This window comes from Gossypium hirsutum, chromosome D13 (assembly GCF_007990345.1).
Source record: "Gossypium hirsutum isolate 1008001.06 chromosome D13, Gossypium_hirsutum_v2.1, whole genome shotgun sequence".
In the NCBI taxonomy this organism is placed as follows: domain Eukaryota; kingdom Viridiplantae; phylum Streptophyta; class Magnoliopsida; order Malvales; family Malvaceae; genus Gossypium; species Gossypium hirsutum.
The window spans coordinates 51,212,502-51,230,962 of NC_053449.1; the positions used below are offsets into that span (position 1 = coordinate 51,212,502).

An 18,461-nucleotide genomic window follows, 5' to 3' on the forward strand; every position below is an offset into this window, starting at 1 on the left:
TTTAGATACCAATCTGTGGGTTAAGTTATTATTATTATATATTTTTCATGTTTGTTTTATGGTTAATATTCAAGGTTATCCCTCTTAACAATGTCATCTCTAATCTTCAAACTTGAATCCTCCCATTGAGAGTGTAATATGTTTTACCATTGCACCCAACCACTTGTTGATTAAGTTTATTTTTTTTAATATACTTATCTTGTGACAAAAAAAATTAAATACTTAAAATGAGAAAAAGAGAATAATTTAAGTATAACTGTTAAATTAAAATTTATAATTTAAATACTAAAATGAGAGAAAAGATTAATTAAGAGGAAAATTGAAAGGTGTATAATTTTTTTTGGACAAAGAAAGAAAAAAGGCTGCTCCTAACAAATAAGAAAAATGGCTGCTCCACCTTAAATGAATCCTAACAAATTTCAAAACAAAGCCTTCTCTCTTATTAATTAAAGTTAAAACCCGAACCTCTCTCTTTCCTTTTTTTTTGTACCTATCTGTCTCTCACTTATTTAATCCAATTCCAAGCCCATAGCAAAAACCAAACCCTCCGAAAAGAAGCACCCCACTTTAGTTTAGCCCTGGTTTTTCTACTTTTTCTAATCAAATCACACCCAAACAAACACAAAATAGAACCTGTCTTTACAAATCGCACATTTGATCCTTTTCTTGCAGAGACCTCAGAATAATACAAGTTTATTTTTTGTTTTTTTTTTAAATAATTTTGGCCATGAAACTTGGATACCCAGGCTGTCCATCTTCCTCTTTTGGTCCACCTCAATCCAGGTCCAAACATAACCCTGAAGGTAAAATTCTTGTTGGGATTTGTTTTTTTTCAGGGTTTTTGGTTGATTTTCTTATCCAATCACTCAATATAGTTATGAACACCAAGACCTTGTCTTTATCTTAATTGAATTATAATTTTGTTTTGTTAAAAGAAAGTAATAAAATAGTTGTTTAGTTTAGTTTAGTTTAGTTTAGTTTATGGTTACTTGGTTTTCAATGTTCACTCTTGGTAATGAGTTTTGCAGTAAAAAAAGAAAAATCCTAATTTGATAGTTAAGTGAAACACTGAGTAATTAAGAATATAGTATTAAAATGATATGCAGTGAAGCTGCCATATTTGTTTTTTAACTAAATGAAGGAAATAAAAAATTTCAATCTTTCCAGTATTAGGCAAATTTTCAGATGCAATTCAGTTGTGTATTAATATTTTCTCCTACTTTTTTTTGGTTAATGAGTTGATTTTTGAACTTGGGTTTTGAAGTTCCTAACTTTTAGTTTGAGAGTTTAGGAAAAGAATCCAAATTCTGATTGCTATGAACTTCTGTTGAAGAAGCTGAAATTGTGTGTTGTGATATTAGGTGATTCACAATTTTTGGAGGATGAGAGCACCAAGATATTCGCTCGGAAAGTAGCCGATCATTATAGTGCAAGAACAAATCAAACTTTGGAAGAACGAGAAGCAAGTCCGATCATTCACTTAAAGAAGTTAAATAACTGGGTATGTTGTTGAATCTTACGAGCTGCATTGTGAACTAATGATATTTTTTTCTTTTACCTTTTTTTTGTCATTCATGTTCTTTCAATGGACAGATAAAAAGTGTCTTGATTCAGCTTTATGCTCGTCGGGGTGATGCTGTTCTTGATCTTGCCTGTGGCAAGGTATTGTAGGACCAAAGTTTATTTGTTTTCAACTTTCTTTTTATTCTTCAAATTCAATGTATTGCACCTTCTGTTATTGTTCTTTATGCCGTTTAGGGTGGTGATCTCATCAAATGGGATAAAGCAAAAGTTGGATATTATGTTGGCATTGACATAGCAGACGGCTCGGTAAAGTGCTAAACACTCAGTTTCCTTTTTTCCCCCCACTCTTTTGTGCATCTGATTTAGTAGCCTAGTTTAGTTGTGGTCAACCTCTAATATCTAGGGCACCTCTTTCAATTCTCATATCATAATTATTCTGAGCTTTAATTTCTTTAAGCAGTGCCATTGGTAAAGCTGATGCCATGATTTAATTGGCACACTGGAATTAATCCTTAGATTTGTTGCACAGTTTCTTCTACTTATGATCTCAAAATGCAGCTTTCTGAAACATGAATCGTAATCGATAGTGGTTGGCACAACTTGGCAGTTTACATAGTTTATAGCTTAAAATAAAAAATAAATTGTGTGCTCCTAAAATCCATTAACAGCTTGCAGTTTATTTGTCTTGCTATATGCTTTTGATCTGCACCCTATTCTACAACTGAAAGAAGAAAAGAGAGATGGAAAGAAAATCTTCTTTCGACAGCTATTTATGTACCAGCTGTCATTTTCACTTTGCTTCCTCCACTTATGCACAGATAGAAGATTGCCGTACGCGATATAATGGTGATGCAGACCATCATCAACGTCGCAAAAAGTTCACGTTTCCTGCCCATCTCATATGCGGGGATTGTTTTGAGGTAACACTAATGTGTTGGTGTTCAGTTTCGAAATACATTTTCTCTAGTCAGCTTAATTACTTTGGTTCTGTTGGTTAATTATCAAAATAAATAGCATGCTTAGTCATGTTCAATGCCAACTAGTGCTATATAAAAACCGACATCTAGTGTTAAGAGGATATGTCTCGATATTTATATTTGATGATTTTTAGGTGCGCTTGGATAGAGTTTTGGCAGATGATGCTCCTTTCGATATCTGCAGTTGCCAGGTGAATAGTTGGAAATTTGGCTATTATTTGTCTATTTCTACTGCCTGATGATAAAATTACCACAAAGGTTTAGGGTTTACTCATTTGTTTCCTTGCCACTAAATTGCTTACCATTCAAAGACTTGGGTTCAAGTTCTTTAGTATTCTTGAAAATATTCTTAATAAAATGCTACATATGTAGCAAAACAGATATGCCCATGCTACAAACTAATATGCTTTTTTGTACTAGCTCGATAATTTACTGAAACCATAAATGTGGTTATTCTTAATCATGCAGTTTGCCATGCATTATTCCTGGTCTACAGAGGCACGTGCACGTCGGGCGCTGGCCAATGTTTCAGCTTTACTTCGTCCAGGAGGCACCTTCATTGGGACAATGCCAGATGCCAATGTCATGGTCAAAAAACTTAGAGAAGGTTTAGTATTGCAACTTGCTTTTGTTTTTCCTGTCTTGAAACAATGCTCTAAAAAATCAATTTTTAAGGTGAAGCTAATAACTGAAATTTAGAGCTAAGAAACATCCAATATGTAACTAAAACACATAATATGTTTAAATAGGAAATTCTGTTTATATCTGAAATTTGAAAATAGATCTTGACGTAAATTGACCAAAGCTAGCCTTGGTAAACAAACGTTGAATATTTGTGGGGCATGGCAGACTACTTTTGTCATTCTTGATTAGAGATGCTATTTTCACCGTGAATATGCAGCTGAAGGATTGGCCTTTGGCAACAGCGTCTACTGGATACGATTTGATGAAGAATTTACCGACAAGGTGAATCCAGCCCCCTTTCTCTTGCAAACTATATTTTCCAAAATGATATTGAACTCTGACATACTTTTATGACTTGGTTCAGAAATTTAAATCTTCGAGCCCCTTTGGTATCAAGTACAAGTTTCATTTAGAGGTACTCTTCTTGAAAATTCCTATTTTAGAAACTGGCCTTTCATGATAAATATGAGGATTCTATTGTTTTTATTATGGTAATTTGAGCGAAAAAACAATTCAAGGGTTTGCGGATATGTCTTGTTGCAGGATGCTGTTGACTGCCCTGAATGGATCGTTCCGTTTCATGTCTTCAAGTCATTAGCAGAAGAGGTATAATTCTGATCATAGCAAACTCCTTTCAGTAAAAAAATGAAGGTTTCTAACCACCTTACAAATTTTATTGTTATTGTAATTCTTTTCACTGCCTTTTGATTACAAGTTGACTCTTGGTGTTTTCAGAACTTCTTATTATAAATTTGTTAAACTTGTAATTTCTTGTGTTTGTCTTTGCTGTACGATCTAGAACTTGTTTTCGTCAAAAACTCTCATGAATTTGTTCACGAGTACATGAAAAAACCGGAATATATAGAGCTTATGAGGAGGCTCGGTGCACTAGGTGATGGTAACCAAGACCAGAGTAAGTTCTTCACTTCCCAGATGGTTCTAAAAATTCATCTTGCCAATCATTCTTAGTGAAGACACTGATTAACTATCGTCGCCGTATCCAGGCACATTATCTCCGGATGAATGGGAGGCAGCTTATTTATACCTTGCATTTGTTTTAAAGAAGGTTGGTTCGGAACCTTGTATCATATATTCAGGCGTTTCTAGGCTTTTATCTGTCATTAAAATTATTAAATTCCTTTTACAATTGGACTTTACTAACCCGTTGGAAAATCTTCCTTCCAGCGTGGACAACCAGATCGGACACAAGCAAATAGCAGAAAAGATAAAGGACAGATGCAAATAGCAAAGGAGGACATCCTGTATATTAATAGTGATGATTAACAGGAAAACACCACGAATTCCATAGATTTATTCGTAAGTTCGAGCGAGACAAAATAACGGAGGGTGGCTAAGTGGCTGAAGCAATGCCTATGAACCGGATTTTTTGGGGCTCTTTCGGTTTTGTAGGTTGACATTGTTTTTGTAAGCCATTGCTTTCAGCATGAAGTTTCTAAGAAATTGCCACTTCATTTGTAATTTAGGGTCGGAAAGATTAAAGAAAGAATGAGAATCTCCCAGGTTGATGGGTCAACATCGGTAAGGAAAGCCGATATTGCCTGTTTAGATGTGTGTGACATAAGTTTATATATATGAAATTGACAATAAACACTGGAAAGTTTCATTTTTCATCGTCAAATTGGTAGCAATTTCCCATTTTCATTGTTTCAGATATTGTCCATTCACTACAAGTTTTAGGGTTTCAATGTATATTTGTAAACTTTGAATCCGACTTTGTTTATAATTGACATGGTATCCAATCTAAATTAATATTTATAAAATATAAAATTATATATCTATATTCATGACACCAATTTATATTATTTTTATTTTATTTGAAATATATATGAACCCTTCCCCAACCCAAGATATGCTGATTCCAATCAAGTATTAACCTTACATTATTATTAATTTCAAACCTTATATGACTCTGATAGAATTTTTAGACTTTTATTACAAGGAAAAAGATGCAAAAGCCATCCAATTAACTATTAACCACCCATTTATACAAGCCAATATATGATAGCACTACAAATTATCACCCCCATAAAAACATTCAAATGAAAATGTTTTGTTTTGTTTTGTTTGATCCAACAGATTCACATACTTTTATTCTAGACTCGTTTCAAAAGCACAACCATAATAACCATCACCGCCAATCCCATTAGGCTTGCTCCGATCGTCTTCTCCAGATAGTTCAATCCGCCATTTTCTTTCTCCATTCCTGCAGTGGGTATAGTAAAGAGACTCTGGAGGAAATCAGTTGCTTTATTAGCCACCTCAACCACACTACCCTTCAAGTTCTCCAGAAATTCCGAAAATGGATTTCCAACTTCTTTGCCTTCATTTGCTTCGAAATATTCTTCGATCTTTACCGATGTAGATTCACAACCCCGAGGGGATCTATTCTCTTCAAATATATAATCTGCAACACATTCATTCTTTTTTGAGTTCATTAAAGAAAGAGTATGAGAAGCATCAAATAGTGAAACCAATAAGCAAATTTCTCACTCGTCTTATGCGACCCTATGAAGTCCATGTAAGCCGGATTGTGCAGTACAGCATTCCATACATTCGGATCCGCAGCAATTGACGCAACCATAGACTGGGAGCAAAACCAAAACCATCAATAAATAGAGTTATATGTTCACAAACTAATCGAAAGATAAAAGGTTCTGGAAAATTGACAACCAACTACTATAAGCATCATGTAATCTCTATCCAAGTTTCATATTCAAAAGTCTCGAAAACCAACTCGAAGACAAGATATGATCATGAAGACACGTCAAAAAGTGCTCAAGTCACAAAAACCCGATGGAAACTCATCTACTGGTTTTAACGTATCAAAGCAAACATAATGAAAAATGAAAGAGTTAACCACAACCTGAACTGCAGGACTCTCATTGAGTAATTTGAATGCCTGAACTGCAGGCTTTGGTAGTAAAGTGGCTTTAGCATCATATGCAACGCAATCTTTAGTCTCCTCTGAAAGCAATGAGGAGCAAGATGACCGGGTATCATCCGTCGAATCCAGAGATGATAGATAAGCCCTGAAAACAAAACCAATAACCACGAAATCATTCTCTTAAGTGATCATAAAAAGCACCCAGTTTTTAATATATTTAACCAACGAAAGCAATGATCTAATTAGGGCATCAATGATCCATGTCACCCTTAAAGTGATAAAATCCAGTTCATAACTTAAAAGATTCAAGATTTTCAATTTGGGGTTCATGGAATCAATTTTTATAAACTAACAGTAACCCAAAATTGTGTACGAACTTTTCACACTTTTGATGATGTTTCCAATATCATAATTTCAAAAATTTTAATGAAAGTTAACATCTTAATTCAAGGAAAGCAGTGATCATCAATATATCAGATTAATTCATTTATTTTGTTAAAATTTAATAAAAATAGATCCTTCAATGAATGAATGAATCCAATGAAAGGAAATTAGAATAGAATTTTCTCAAGGAATTAAACTTACTTATCCAATGCATCTTTCAAATCACTAGCGGCTTCCTTAGCCTCCTCCAGGGTTGGAGCAACTCCAAACAACACCCGAGGCATCGGCTCTCCTCCGCCGGAAATGGCGGTGGGCACCTCCTCTTCAACACCACCAGCAAACTCCCAATCGTCCACCATCTCCCATGACATCATCTGATTGGGCGACGCCGTCATGTCAGCGACGGAAGACACCCCACCGCCAGAAACAGAAATTCCGGAAGAAGCCGAACGAGAAGCGGCGACGCACATGACGGAGTATTCCGCAGACGACGGAGCCACCTGAACACCGCCACGAAGGCCAGTGTTAACAATTCCCGCTCCGGCAACTTTCGCCGCCGCTCTCATAGCTCCTCCGCCCATTTTGGTGATTCAATGAAAATAAAAATAAAAGAAAATTTTCGTAGAAATCAAGGGAACTAAGGATATTATTCAATTATTGATTTTTAAAATTTTATTTTAAAAAAAATACATTTTGTGTGTGTTTTAAAAAGTTTGTGATTATTCTCATAGGAGATGTTAAAAATAGATTCAAATTTCAAAGCAATGGTTTTTTCTTTTAAATATATATTTTTTGAAACAGAATTCAGATTGAGCTTTATTGAAATAAATTTAAAGTGTATAACATGACCCATATTAAAGAAACATAAATCACCGGCCTAAAAAGCAAATGCCTGGGCTCACACCATTCTAATGAAGTAAGCCCAAAGCAGCAAAAAAACCTAAAGATCAATAACAGAAGAAAAATAAGAAGACTCTAGACACCTAATTAATTCCACCGCGATTTTGCCCAATCAGAAACCAATCCGTTTTCATCGGCCAAATTACTAATAAAAGCCCATTTTTTTTAATAATTATGGAAATGGGCCTGTTTTTTAATTATTTACCGGAATGAGTCATTTTCTGCGAAATCGCGGCCACGTCAGCGCGATGTCGGGGTACATGACAGGAGATCGCGTCCACGTCAGCGCGACCTGCCGACGTGGACGCGATTTGCCCCGCGCGTGAACAGTGCCCAACGGTCAAAAAATTGACCGTTGGCCCCCCCCCCCAACGGTAACTTTTTTTTAAAACTATATAAACCCCCCACCCCTTTTATTTTCACAAACAAATTCGCTCAATTTCTTCAAAAATTCTCTCAATTCCCTTTAAAAATTCTCTCAATTTCCTTCCAAAATTCTCTCAAACTCTCAAATTCCTTCCAAAATCCTCTCAATTTCCTTCAAAAAATCTCCAAATTCATATTAAATTTATTTTTCCATTAAATTTCATTTTTTAAGAAAATTATACAAATTTTTTTATTTTTTTTAAATAATTTTAAAATTTTTAAAATTTTCAACAATGGCCGGATCATTGATTCGTCTTGATAGGAATCACATATCGGTGGAGCAAATGAACATGGTAAGTATTAAATTTAAATTTTAAATTTTATTTAAGATATTTTTATTTATGTATTTTTAGATATTTATTAATTTATTTTTGTTATAAAAGGATAAAGATCGCGTATTGGAATGCAATATTCGGAATATGCATGCTCCTCCATCACCGTTAGTAGAGAACTACCTCCGGGAAGCGGGATTTTGGCACGTGGCGACAGTAGGCCGGGGATGCAAGTTGGAGCCGAAACTGATCAGTGCGTTGATTGAGAGGTGGAGACCTGAGACGCACACATTTCATCTTCCATGTGGAGAGTGCACTATCATTTTAGAAGATGTCCATCTACATTTGGGATTGCCGGTGGACGGGCACCCAGTGACCGGGTCTGCCCAATCTAGCAATTGGGAGGCGGTGTGCTACGAGCTTTTGGGCGCCGTTCCGGATAAAATGGATGGAGGTAAGGTGGAGATGGGCTGGTTACGTGCGACCTTCCCCGATCTGAATGAAAATTCAACCAAAATTGAAAGAATCCGATATGCTCGAGCATATATTCTTCAAATAATTGGAGGCTATCTCATGGCCGACACGTCACGGAGCCGTGTACATCTAAGGTGGCTGCTAAAACTCGTTGATTTTAGAGGAGCCGACGAATTTAGTTGGGGGTCTGCCGTCTTGGCAACATTATATCGGGAGATGTGCGGCGCGACGAAACCGAGGAGAGCAAAAATCGGAGGATGCCTGTCACTACTGCAATCATGGGCACGGTTTCGCTTTCCATTTCTACGTCCTCGAGTGAACCACCCATATACATTCCCACTCGTAACGAGGTCAATTTTATATTACATTTTGAAATTGTTATGTAGATTTTGTAAGAATAAAAGTATGCTAAAAATTTATTTAATTAAGTGGAACCATCCGGCGAGTTATCGTGGATTACCGTCCGAACTTGAAGATATACGGCTTCTATTGGACCAACGGTCGGAAGCAGAAGTAAGTATTATTGCAAATAGATATTTCCATACATTCGCTAGTGGATTGATATTTAGTATTATGTATATAAGTAATATTTCTATCATGTTCATGTAGTTTCAATGGACACCATACGAGGATCCGGCAATCCGGGCAATAATCCCGGAAGAGTTTTTACAAAACCCTAACTCTTGGCACGTGAAAGTGGTGTTGATCAACTACGCAACTGTGGAGCCCCACCAGACAGACAGAGTCCTACGACAGTTTGGATGTAGACAACCGATCCCTGCGGACCCTGAGGTGTTTGACGAGCACCACAAAATCGACCTTCGGCTATTAGGTACGGATTGGCCTAGATACTGGTCAGACTACACGGAAATGTAGGAAAATCGGCATGAGTATCTACCTACTCGGGAACAAATCATCGTTCCCGAGTTAGCGTGCGTTCCAGAATACATGCCATGGTTTAGGATCTATGGGAAGCCGTATTTACTTACGCCAGAGGAGAGGCGGCGGCAAATACGTGTCGGAAGGGAAAGGCGCGGGCCTCTAAATCCAAGGGGACAAGAGTATGAGGGCAGCCCATCAACGAGGCCCAGACAGTCAGCCGGCTCATCATCAGCGGCCATGGAAGCACCGTCCCCAACGAGAGCACCGACGCAGACACCTGATGCAGCAATTCAACAGATGATACCCACGCAATCGCCTTTCCCTATGATGCCAGGTATGTTTCCTAGCCCTTATATGTACCCTAACCCATACATGTATCCTTTTCCGAATCCTATGGCAGGTTGGAGCCAAATGCCCGGATCAGCTCCATTTCCTGTAATGCCGAGCGGACCACCGATAACTAGGCCATCGCCGCAGGAGGGGTCGCAAGGGGGGCCGTCGGGGAGCTCTCCTTTTTACCAATCGCCAGCAACCCATGGCTTTCAAACTCCGTCGCCGTTCATGATGCAAACACCTCCACATTCACTATTCTTTGAAGGTGGATCATCGTCCCAAGTCCGACAAGCGGATGCCGAACCGGAAGAACAACAATCACCACCCGAGGAAGAACAACCGCCGCCGGAAGCTAGAGGAAGGAGGAATCCAGTGCGTAACCGTCGACGGCCGCCATGTGGAACCGAATCCCCCGGTCATAGACATTGACTACCGTATTAACATGTATCAATACCCATGTAATGAAATAGAAGTTAATGACGATGTAATACACATAGAAATTTTTCCGAGTTTGTTTGACATTATTTGATTAAAAACCCTAACCTAACCTAATTGAATTAAAAACCCTAACCTAATTGAATTAAAAACCCTAACCTAACTTAATTTAATTAAAAACCCTAAAACCCTAACTTAATTTAATTAAAAACCCTAACCTAACTTAATTTAATTAAAAACCCTAACCTAACCTAATTTAATTAAAAACCCTAACCTAACCTAATTTAATTAAAAACCCTAACCTAACCTAATTTAATTAAAAACCCTAACCTAATTGAACCCTAAACCCTAAAACCCTAACTTAATTTAATTAAAAACCCTAAAACCCTAACTTAATTTAATTAAAAACCCTAACCTAACTTAATTAAATTAAAAACCCTAAAACTCTAACCTAATTTAATTAAAAACCCTAACCTAACCTAATTTAATTAAAAACCCTAAAACCCTAACTTAATTGAATTAAAAACACTAACCTAACCTAATTTAATTAAAAACCCTAACCTAACCTAACTTAATTTAATTAAAAACCCTAACCTAATTGAATTAAAAACCCTAACCTAACCTAATTTAATTAAAATTAAAAACCTAACTTAATTTAAAACCCTAACCTAACTTAACCCTAAACCCTAACCTAACTTAATGTAAAACCCTAACCCTAAGCTAATAAACCCTAACCCAAACATAAAACAGCGGATTTGATAATCTTACTAACCATTCAAGAAATTGTAGTTTTACATAATGTTGGATTTCGTAAACTGTTTTGACTGGTACTAACATTTAAGAAATTGTAGTAATTTGATAATTTTACTAACAATTAATACAATTATCAATTAATAATTGAATAAAAGGTAGCTTTTTCTATAATTGAATAAAATGTAGCTTTTTCTATAATTACATTCAACTATTGCGATTAGGGCATGATCGACTTGTATGGCCTGGGTTCCTGCACCATCCGCACAATTTCTATTGACTGCATGTTTCTCGGATATCAATATTGTTCCATATTCTACTGGAGCAAGGTCGACCCTTCAGCTTGCGACGCAATTCTCTATCCGGTAACAGCTTAAAAGGAGCAAGAGATACGGGCGGCCACTTACGTTCATCTGGGACCGGTGGGAAAACGTGTCTCCATACGTTGTACATGTTTTCTAATTTGTACACTTCGTCCACATAACTAAGCGGATCCAGGCGGAGTTTCTGACAGGCTGCAATAACATGAGCGCATGGATAACGAAGTGCATCGAACTTCCCACAGTCACAAGTCATGTTTCGCAAGTGTACACGATATTGCCCGCCAACAACACCTTGGTGCGGTATGTCGAACTCCGTCACGCGAAACCATAAATTGTCTCGATCGTGACACACAGCGTGCATGATGTTTGCCCTCGCCTTCGCCTTGTTAATTTCTTGAACTACCTTACTGCACCATACATGCCTACCCTGCATCTGGCCTGCATAAGTTGCTGCTCGCTTTGGAAATAGCACCGCCAAACGGAAATATGTCTCTCGCACAACTGCTGTTATCGGTAGATGGCGCGTTCCTTTAAGAACAGAATTTATGCATTCCGCCAGGTTCGACGTCATATGGCCATATCGTAGGCCTCCGTCGTATGCTTGTGCCCACTGTTCGAAACGTATGTTGCAAAGGTAGTTTGCCCCTTCTATGTTTTGGGATCGCAAGATTGCCAACATCTCATGAAAACGATCTTTATTCATTTCATACCCTACCAATATAAGAACATAGCGAATATTTTATACTGCTTCTAGCAATAAAACTAATTCAATTTGACAAACGAAATAATACAGTTATACAGTAAATACCCATGTTGGTCAATTGTCGTCATTCCATCTTAGACGGATATTGCCTGTAGTAGTTCAAAGCAACGTGTCTCAGGCAATATCTATGGTGTGTACGCTGCCACAAGCTTCCCTCTTGATCAAATGCAGCTAGTATCCCGGCGCCTCGATCTGAAATAACACAGATATCAGGTTGGGGGCACACATGCATCCTTAACCTAGAGAGAAAGAAATCTCAGTCATCAGACGACTCCCCGGGTGTTATTGCATATGCAATTGGAAGAATTCTCCCACCGCCGTCCTGTGCCACTGCAACCAATAGCCGATAAGTGTACCTACCGAACATGAAGGTACCGTCAATTTGTACCAACAGCTTGCAGTATGGAAATGCGTCTCGGCATTGCTTAAAGGTCCAAAATAGGCATTTGAACACTTGGCATCCACGTAGCAATCGACCGTTGTAGTACGCATGTTCCGTTTGAAGGTCTGTGATGGCACCTGGGACGTATCTCTCTAGCACCTGACTCAATTGCCATATTTCATTATATGAGGCGTCCCACCCACTATGCATCTTCTCCAATGCCTTTTGCTTAGCTATCCAAGCCTTGCGGTAAGAGGGCGTGTACCCCATTTGGCTACGGATATTGGCAATTATCACCGGCACTGAAGTTCGAGGATCTGCTTTTATCGTAGGCAGTATCAAGCTAGCCAACATAGCTGAATCCATTTTTGGATGATCTTCTGAAACACCTACAGAGGGAGGGAGTACATTAAATAATGCAACATTGGAAAATAAAAATATTATTCAGAGACATGCTCAACTATACCTGCAGCACATGTATGTGGACCTATGTACTTTTTTATCTCCCACAACCCTGTCCTCTTCCTTAACGAGGCGACGACTTTCCATGAACATGTGCTGTCTTGCACCGCACACTTCGCCTCAAAATTTTTAGATTTTGATTTAACGACGTGGTAATTAACGTCGTTTTTGATGCTATGTTGTTTCAAAGCACCAATAAAACTATCCTTATTGGTAAATTGATTACCAACTTCAAGCTCACTGAGATCTACCCTCAAACTTGTACGATCGCGCACCCGGTGTGGTAGATCTGGAAACTCTAACGCATCATCATTTGACAGATCGACATTATGCATGTCGGCTGGAGGTGAGTATGCTCTGAATCGTGGATTTTCTTCATCATCTGCACTCCTATCACCATCTTCACCTTCTGTTGGAATAGGCTCCGGTTCAGAAAATAATCTCACCTCTACACCATCTGGCCCGGGCTCTCGAGGTGGTTCAACAAAGGAGTCACCTTCTGACCCACAATCATCTGCAGCGTACGACGTCCCCTCACCGGTTGATGTTGTAGGTAGTACGTCATCCCTTCTTCTGGGCATTTGATAACGTCCCCAATTGGATGTAGATTGCCATCTAGTAGAACTTGATGCAGAACCCCAGCTCGTATTTCCTGCATCAAACGTTGAGCCACCGACATACATGTCCCATCCATCGACAGAGTGTCTTGGGGGGAAGTGCATTCGACACCGCTACCGAACATGGGCTGTTCCGTATTTTGTAACACGCTAACCGAGTGTCGGCCAGGGGTCATGTATACATCTCGAACACCGAACGGAAGTACATCAGTTGGCGACGTAAATTGTACATATAACTCAATATAAGTTGCTCCGCTAGCAAGATGAGTCTGCACCATTGCCTCCAAGCTACAAGCACCTTTTACGTCGAACGAGTCATATGTCACCGGATCAACAGAAGAACAAAATCGATACGTCATTGACAGAACTTTCATTGGCGTCGTTCCGCAGATTTTATGCCTAATTCTTTTACGGAGTTCTGTCAAATCTATGTTTTGGCTAAATGACAGTCGTACCGTATTCTCCGACAAAAAAATAATACCATTCTCGGTGTGGCAAACCTCACCATCGTAGTAAATAACAGCACTAATATGTTCACTCATTTTGAAACTCTAAGTTTCTTAGCCTCTCTAAAATGTTTCTGCTGTGAGTTATGCATTCTATGGAACATTTTCTGCCTAATTTATAGCCTCAGCCCAAACTTGCTACTGTAGCAAAATCGCGTCCACGAGGGCGCAATTTGACACTATTTGCTCAGAAATGTCAAAAAAGATTATTTCCAACATGACCAATTGTAGCGAAATCGCGTCCACGAGGGCGCGATTTAACAATTTCTGCCCAATATAGCATCCTTGTATCAGCGATTTTATACTATTTGCTCAGAAAACGTCAAAAAAAATTATTTCTTACATGACCACTGTAGCGAAATCGTGTCCACGAGGCCACGATTTCACAATTTCTTCTCAAATAGCATCCTAGTAGAAGTGATTTCCCACTATTTGACCGGATACGTCAACTCGAAAATTTTTTTCTCGGGACTCCTAACCCTAAAAAGCCTGCACCCTAAACCCTAAAAGCCAGAAAACACAAACGTAAAATCAGCGTCAAAATCGCGTCCCCGGAACCGCGCTACGTCGGCAAATCGCGTCCACGTCAACGCGACCTGTTGACGTGGACGCGATCTCCTGTCATGTACCCCGACATCGCGCTGACGTGGCCGCGATTTCGCAAAAAATGGCCCATTCCGGTAAATAATTAAAAAATCGGCCCATTTCTGTAATTATTAAAAAAAAGGGGCTTTTTTTGGTAATTTGGCCGTTCTCATCTTCCATTTCTTTTTTGGGACTTTCTGGATACTGATGGAGCCTTTTTCCCCAAAACCTTTTGATTTTCATTTTCAGCCTCTTCATTTCTTCGTTTCATCTTCAATCCAGTTCGCTCACCTTTTCTTTTTCCTTCAGATTTTCTGCATACTCAGGGACTCTTCCTATCAGGTAAATCTCGTCCTTCCTCTTTAATGTCTCCACTGCGAGTAAATGTGCCAGACTATTCCCTTCTCTTGGAATGTACTCAAATGAAATGTTGTTAGATTTGGCCAGTAACTGATGAATATCATAGATATATGCTCCAATCATTGATCTGTTTTAGCTTTTAATCTTGCACTTTTTAATAATCGATAATGCGTCTCCTTCGATGATGATATTTGCCCATTGTCAATACCAATTTGTGTTGCTGTCCAGCAAGCGATTGCTTCGGCAGCAAAAGCTGAAGCTACCTGGTTATGAACCTCTTTGAGCAATAGGAGAACATTTCCTTCACTATCCCTCGCCACAATCCTTGCAGCCGATTGGTTTAGATTTCCATCAAATGCTGCGTCAAAGTTAATTTTCACGAACTGATCAGGTGGTTATTTCCATTTCCTGATTCCTGTTAAAACCTTTGGTGTTTTTTCTTCGATCCCATTAAGTTCAAAGATGTAACTCTTAATAAACTTTGCAATCTCTTTCCTAGATCCGATGGTCTTCTCATGTACTCTTTTATTTCTTTCTCCCCAGATTGCCCAGAGAGCGCAACAAAAAATCCTGCATCGAGAGGGAGAGTTATGTCCAAAAACCCAGGTGAGCCACTGAAAAAATTCCATATGAGGCACTTGAAGTATCTCCGAGAATGATAACTCTTTCCATATTGATATTACACCAGGGCATTCGCGAAAGATATGATTCGTGGTTTCTGTCGCTCTTCCACACCAAGAACATGAAATGTTGTTTAGAAGCCTTCTATAATGCAAGTTAACCCATGTTGGTAGATAATTCCATGATATTCTCCAAACTGTAATTTTTAACTTGGTAGGTAGATTGAGAAGCCATAGTTCATTGTAAAATTTCCTACACTCGTTTTGTAAAGCGTAAGCTCTAGGATCAGATTCGATGCTCTGTAATAGTTTGTAGGCACTACGAACCGTGAATTCTCCCGAAGACTCCCCCTCAAGGCCAGATAGTCATCATGAGGCTGTTTTGTTAATGGAATTCGAAGAATCTTCTCTGTAATTTCTTCTGAAAATGTAGAAACAACTAACTTTCTTTTCCATTTCTTGTTGTTATCATCAATTAATTGGCAACTCTAAAGTCACACAAATTATTAAAATGAGATGATAATCTGGCATAATTAAAATCTGGTATCCACCCATCGTTCATAGCTGAGATTTCAGTTCCATTTCCCACTTTCCAACAGACCCCATCTGCTAAGATGCCTTTGGTTACGCATATACTCTTCCATGTGAACGAGCAGTTATTATCGAGACGCGAATTTAAAAAATCTATTTTTGGAAAGTATTTAGCTTTTAACACTTGTGCAATTAGCGATTTAGGGTTACTCAAGATCCTCAAGCCCTGTTTAGCCAATAATGAGACATTAAACTTGGTCATACTCCTAAATCCCATTCCTCCCTCTTCTTTGGATCGACACATAAACTGCCATTTACACCGATGGATACCTCTTCCCTTTTGCGTTTTTAGCCACCAATATTTAGTAAAGATTATTTCAAGTTCATCACATAGGGAATTAGGGAGAAGGAAACATGACATGGCGTAGGTTGGGATAGCCAGAAGTACTGCTTTTATGAACACTTCCTTGCCTCGAGATAAAAATCTGGTACTCCAACCTTTTATTCTAGATTTGACCTTATCTTTTAAATTTTGAAACGACTCTTTTTTACGTTTACCCACCGTGTTAGGGAGGCCCAATTACTTTTCCATATCCGTTGACCCTCCTACTCCTAAGCTTGTTGACACTTCACCTCTTTTCTCAACTAATGTATTTGTACTGAAGAACACCGTGGATTTATCAAAGTTGACACACTGGCCTGAACATTCTTCAAATTCCTTAAGAATTCCTTTTAACATCCTCACTCCACTATCTGTTGCTTCACCGAACAATATGCAGTCATCAGCAAAAAGCAACTGTGAAATCTCTGGTCCTTTCCTGCTTGCCTTTGCTCCTTTTAACAGCCCTTCCTTCATAGCCAATCTCATTAATGTCGAAAGTCCTTCACTATATAGTAGAAAAAGAAAGGGACTGAGTGGGTCACCCTGAAGTAACCCTCTAGAGGATTTAAAAATTCGTCCCCTTCTTCCATTAGTATTGACTGCATATGTTGCTAAATTAATGCATTTCATTATTAAGTCAACCCATTCTTTTGCAAAACCCATACGCAGCATGACTTCCTTAAGAAAGCTCCACTCGACTCTATCATATGCTTTGCTCATGTCAAGTTTAACTGCCATATATCCTTTGTTTCCTGTTTGCTTTTGTTGAAACGTATGTAGGATCTCGTAAGCAAGTAAAACATTATCAGAAATTAGTCGTCCTGAAATAAAAAGCACTCTGTGCTATGTCAATACATCTCCCTATAACCCCTTGTAGTCTATTGGCAATGGTCTTAGCCACCATTTTATAGAGAATCGTGCACAAACTTATTGGCCTAAACTGTGTTAGGTTTGTAGGGTTCTGTATTTTTGGAATTAGCACAATATCTGTTGAATTAAGAGGACCAAAACTTTTACCATTATTTAAAATTTCCAGACAAAAAGAGATAACTTCTTTACCTACAATGTGCCAGTATCGTTGATAGAAAAGTGTCGGAAACCCATCCGGTCTTGGTGCTTTGGTTGGCCCCATTCCTTTTAGAGCTGAAAACACTTCTTCTTCCGTGAATTTTGACGTTAACTCCTCATTTAGATCTGATGAGATTGTTTTCTTAATACCTGTCAAAAGATGAGAAAACTCTCTTACTCCTTTTGAAGTAAATAACTCTTGAAAGTATAAAATAGCCTATTCACTTATCATTCTTTCATCAGTAGCCTCTCTTCCTCCGTCGAGCTCTATCCTCGCTATAGTGTTATTTTTCCTACGGAAAGAGTCATGCTTATGAAAATATGATGAATTCTTATCCCCTGCTTTAAGCCAATTCGCTCTTGCCCTCTGCTCCCAGTAAATTTCATCTCTATTGATTTCCTTGTTTAGGTGAACCTTAGTGTCAATAATCTTTGTCATTGTATCATCATTCCTTTCTTCCTCCATCAACAACTCAAGTTTTTTAGTAAGCCTTTTCTTTATCCCTTTGCGCTCTTTTGTGATTGATTCTGCCCATTTCTTTAGTTTTGATTGTAGTATTTCCATTTTCTCCAATATAGTGCCTGTGGATGACTCCCAAGATGTTTTGATTTCTCTCTCCAAAGACTTTTCCATGGTCCATCATGCCTCAAATTTAAACCCCGGACTCCCTCCATAGGTGATTCCCCTATTTGTATTAAGGAGAATTGGACAATGATCTGACAGCGAATGGGTTAGGTGATGAATATTACCTGTTGGAAAAAGATTCCTCCATTTATCATTAGCAACTCCCCTGCCCAATCTTTCTCTGATATTAGTTTCTGGTAAATTCCCTCTTTCCCATGTAAACCAAACCCTTGTATATCCTAGATCTACCAGGTGACATTCTTCGAGGGTTTCTCGAAAAGCCTCCATCCG

At 38.4% G+C, this 18,461-nt stretch overlaps 3 protein-coding genes across 4 annotated transcripts; 1 reads left to right on the forward strand and 2 right to left on the reverse strand.

Annotated features, from left to right (window-relative positions):
* Positions 1-404: 404 nt before the first annotated feature.
* Positions 405-4,824, forward strand: LOC107920058 (mRNA cap guanine-N7 methyltransferase 1). 2 transcript variants are annotated; one of them, XM_016849564.2, is made up of 13 exons: positions 405-803; positions 1,362-1,501; positions 1,594-1,662; positions 1,759-1,830; positions 2,343-2,444; positions 2,636-2,692; positions 2,970-3,108; positions 3,403-3,467; positions 3,550-3,600; positions 3,729-3,791; positions 3,975-4,098; positions 4,190-4,251; positions 4,371-4,824. In XM_016849564.2, the coding sequence occupies exons 1-13, from the start codon at positions 728-730 to the stop codon at positions 4,467-4,469; spliced, it is 1,119 nt and encodes a 372-aa protein (XP_016705053.1). In that variant the 5' UTR covers positions 405-727; the 3' UTR covers positions 4,470-4,824. The 2 variants fall into 2 exon arrangements, with proteins under 2 accessions (XP_016705053.1, XP_040965003.1); XM_041109069.1 differs by lacking the exon at positions 2,636-2,692 and having other exon boundaries at positions 491-803.
* A 238-nt stretch (positions 4,825-5,062) lies between these two features.
* LOC107920059 (uncharacterized) lies at positions 5,063-7,322 on the reverse strand. Its single transcript, XM_016849565.2, has 4 exons — positions 6,676-7,322; positions 6,070-6,235; positions 5,697-5,790; positions 5,063-5,610 (listed from the first exon to the last, which is right to left on the reverse strand). Exons 1-4 carry the CDS (start codon positions 7,053-7,055, stop codon positions 5,300-5,302), a joined length of 951 nt encoding a protein of 316 aa, XP_016705054.1. The 5' UTR covers positions 7,056-7,322; the 3' UTR covers positions 5,063-5,299.
* A 9,353-nt stretch (positions 7,323-16,675) lies between these two features.
* LOC107919265 (uncharacterized) lies at positions 16,676-18,179 on the reverse strand. Its single transcript, XM_016848758.1, has 3 exons — positions 17,771-18,179; positions 17,537-17,695; positions 16,676-17,298 (listed from the first exon to the last, which is right to left on the reverse strand). The coding sequence occupies exons 1-3, from the start codon at positions 18,177-18,179 to the stop codon at positions 16,676-16,678; spliced, it is 1,191 nt and encodes a 396-aa protein (XP_016704247.1).
* Positions 18,180-18,461: the final 282 nt, after the last annotated feature.

Excerpts from the sequence above, each read along its gene's own strand:
- LOC107919265 (XM_016848758.1), bottom strand. The coding sequence starts at position 18,179 with ATGGAAAAGTCTTTGGAGAGAGAAATCAAAACATCTTGGGAGTCATCC. Across the intron at positions 17,696-17,770 it reads TACTGATGAAAGAATGATAA|GTATTAAGAAAACAATCTCA; the intron begins GTGAATAGGCTA and ends ATCTTTTGACAG. Across the intron at positions 17,299-17,536 it reads ACGATACTGGCACATTGTAG|GACGACTAATTTCTGATAAT; the intron begins GTAAAGAAGTTA and ends TTTTTATTTCAG.
- LOC107920058 (XM_016849564.2), top strand. The coding sequence starts at position 728 with ATGAAACTTGGATACCCAGGCTGTCCATCTTCCTCTTTTGGTCCACCT. Across the intron at positions 1,663-1,758 it reads TTGATCTTGCCTGTGGCAAG|GGTGGTGATCTCATCAAATG; the intron begins GTATTGTAGGAC and ends TATGCCGTTTAG. Across the intron at positions 4,252-4,370 it reads TTGCATTTGTTTTAAAGAAG|CGTGGACAACCAGATCGGAC; the intron begins GTTGGTTCGGAA and ends TCTTCCTTCCAG.
- LOC107920059 (XM_016849565.2), bottom strand. The coding sequence starts at position 7,055 with ATGGGCGGAGGAGCTATGAGAGCGGCGGCGAAAGTTGCCGGAGCGGGA. Across the intron at positions 5,791-6,069 it reads ATGAGAGTCCTGCAGTTCAG|TCTATGGTTGCGTCAATTGC; the intron begins GTTGTGGTTAAC and ends TTTTGCTCCCAG. Across the intron at positions 5,611-5,696 it reads CATAGGGTCGCATAAGACGA|ATTATATATTTGAAGAGAAT; the intron begins GTGAGAAATTTG and ends AATGTGTTGCAG.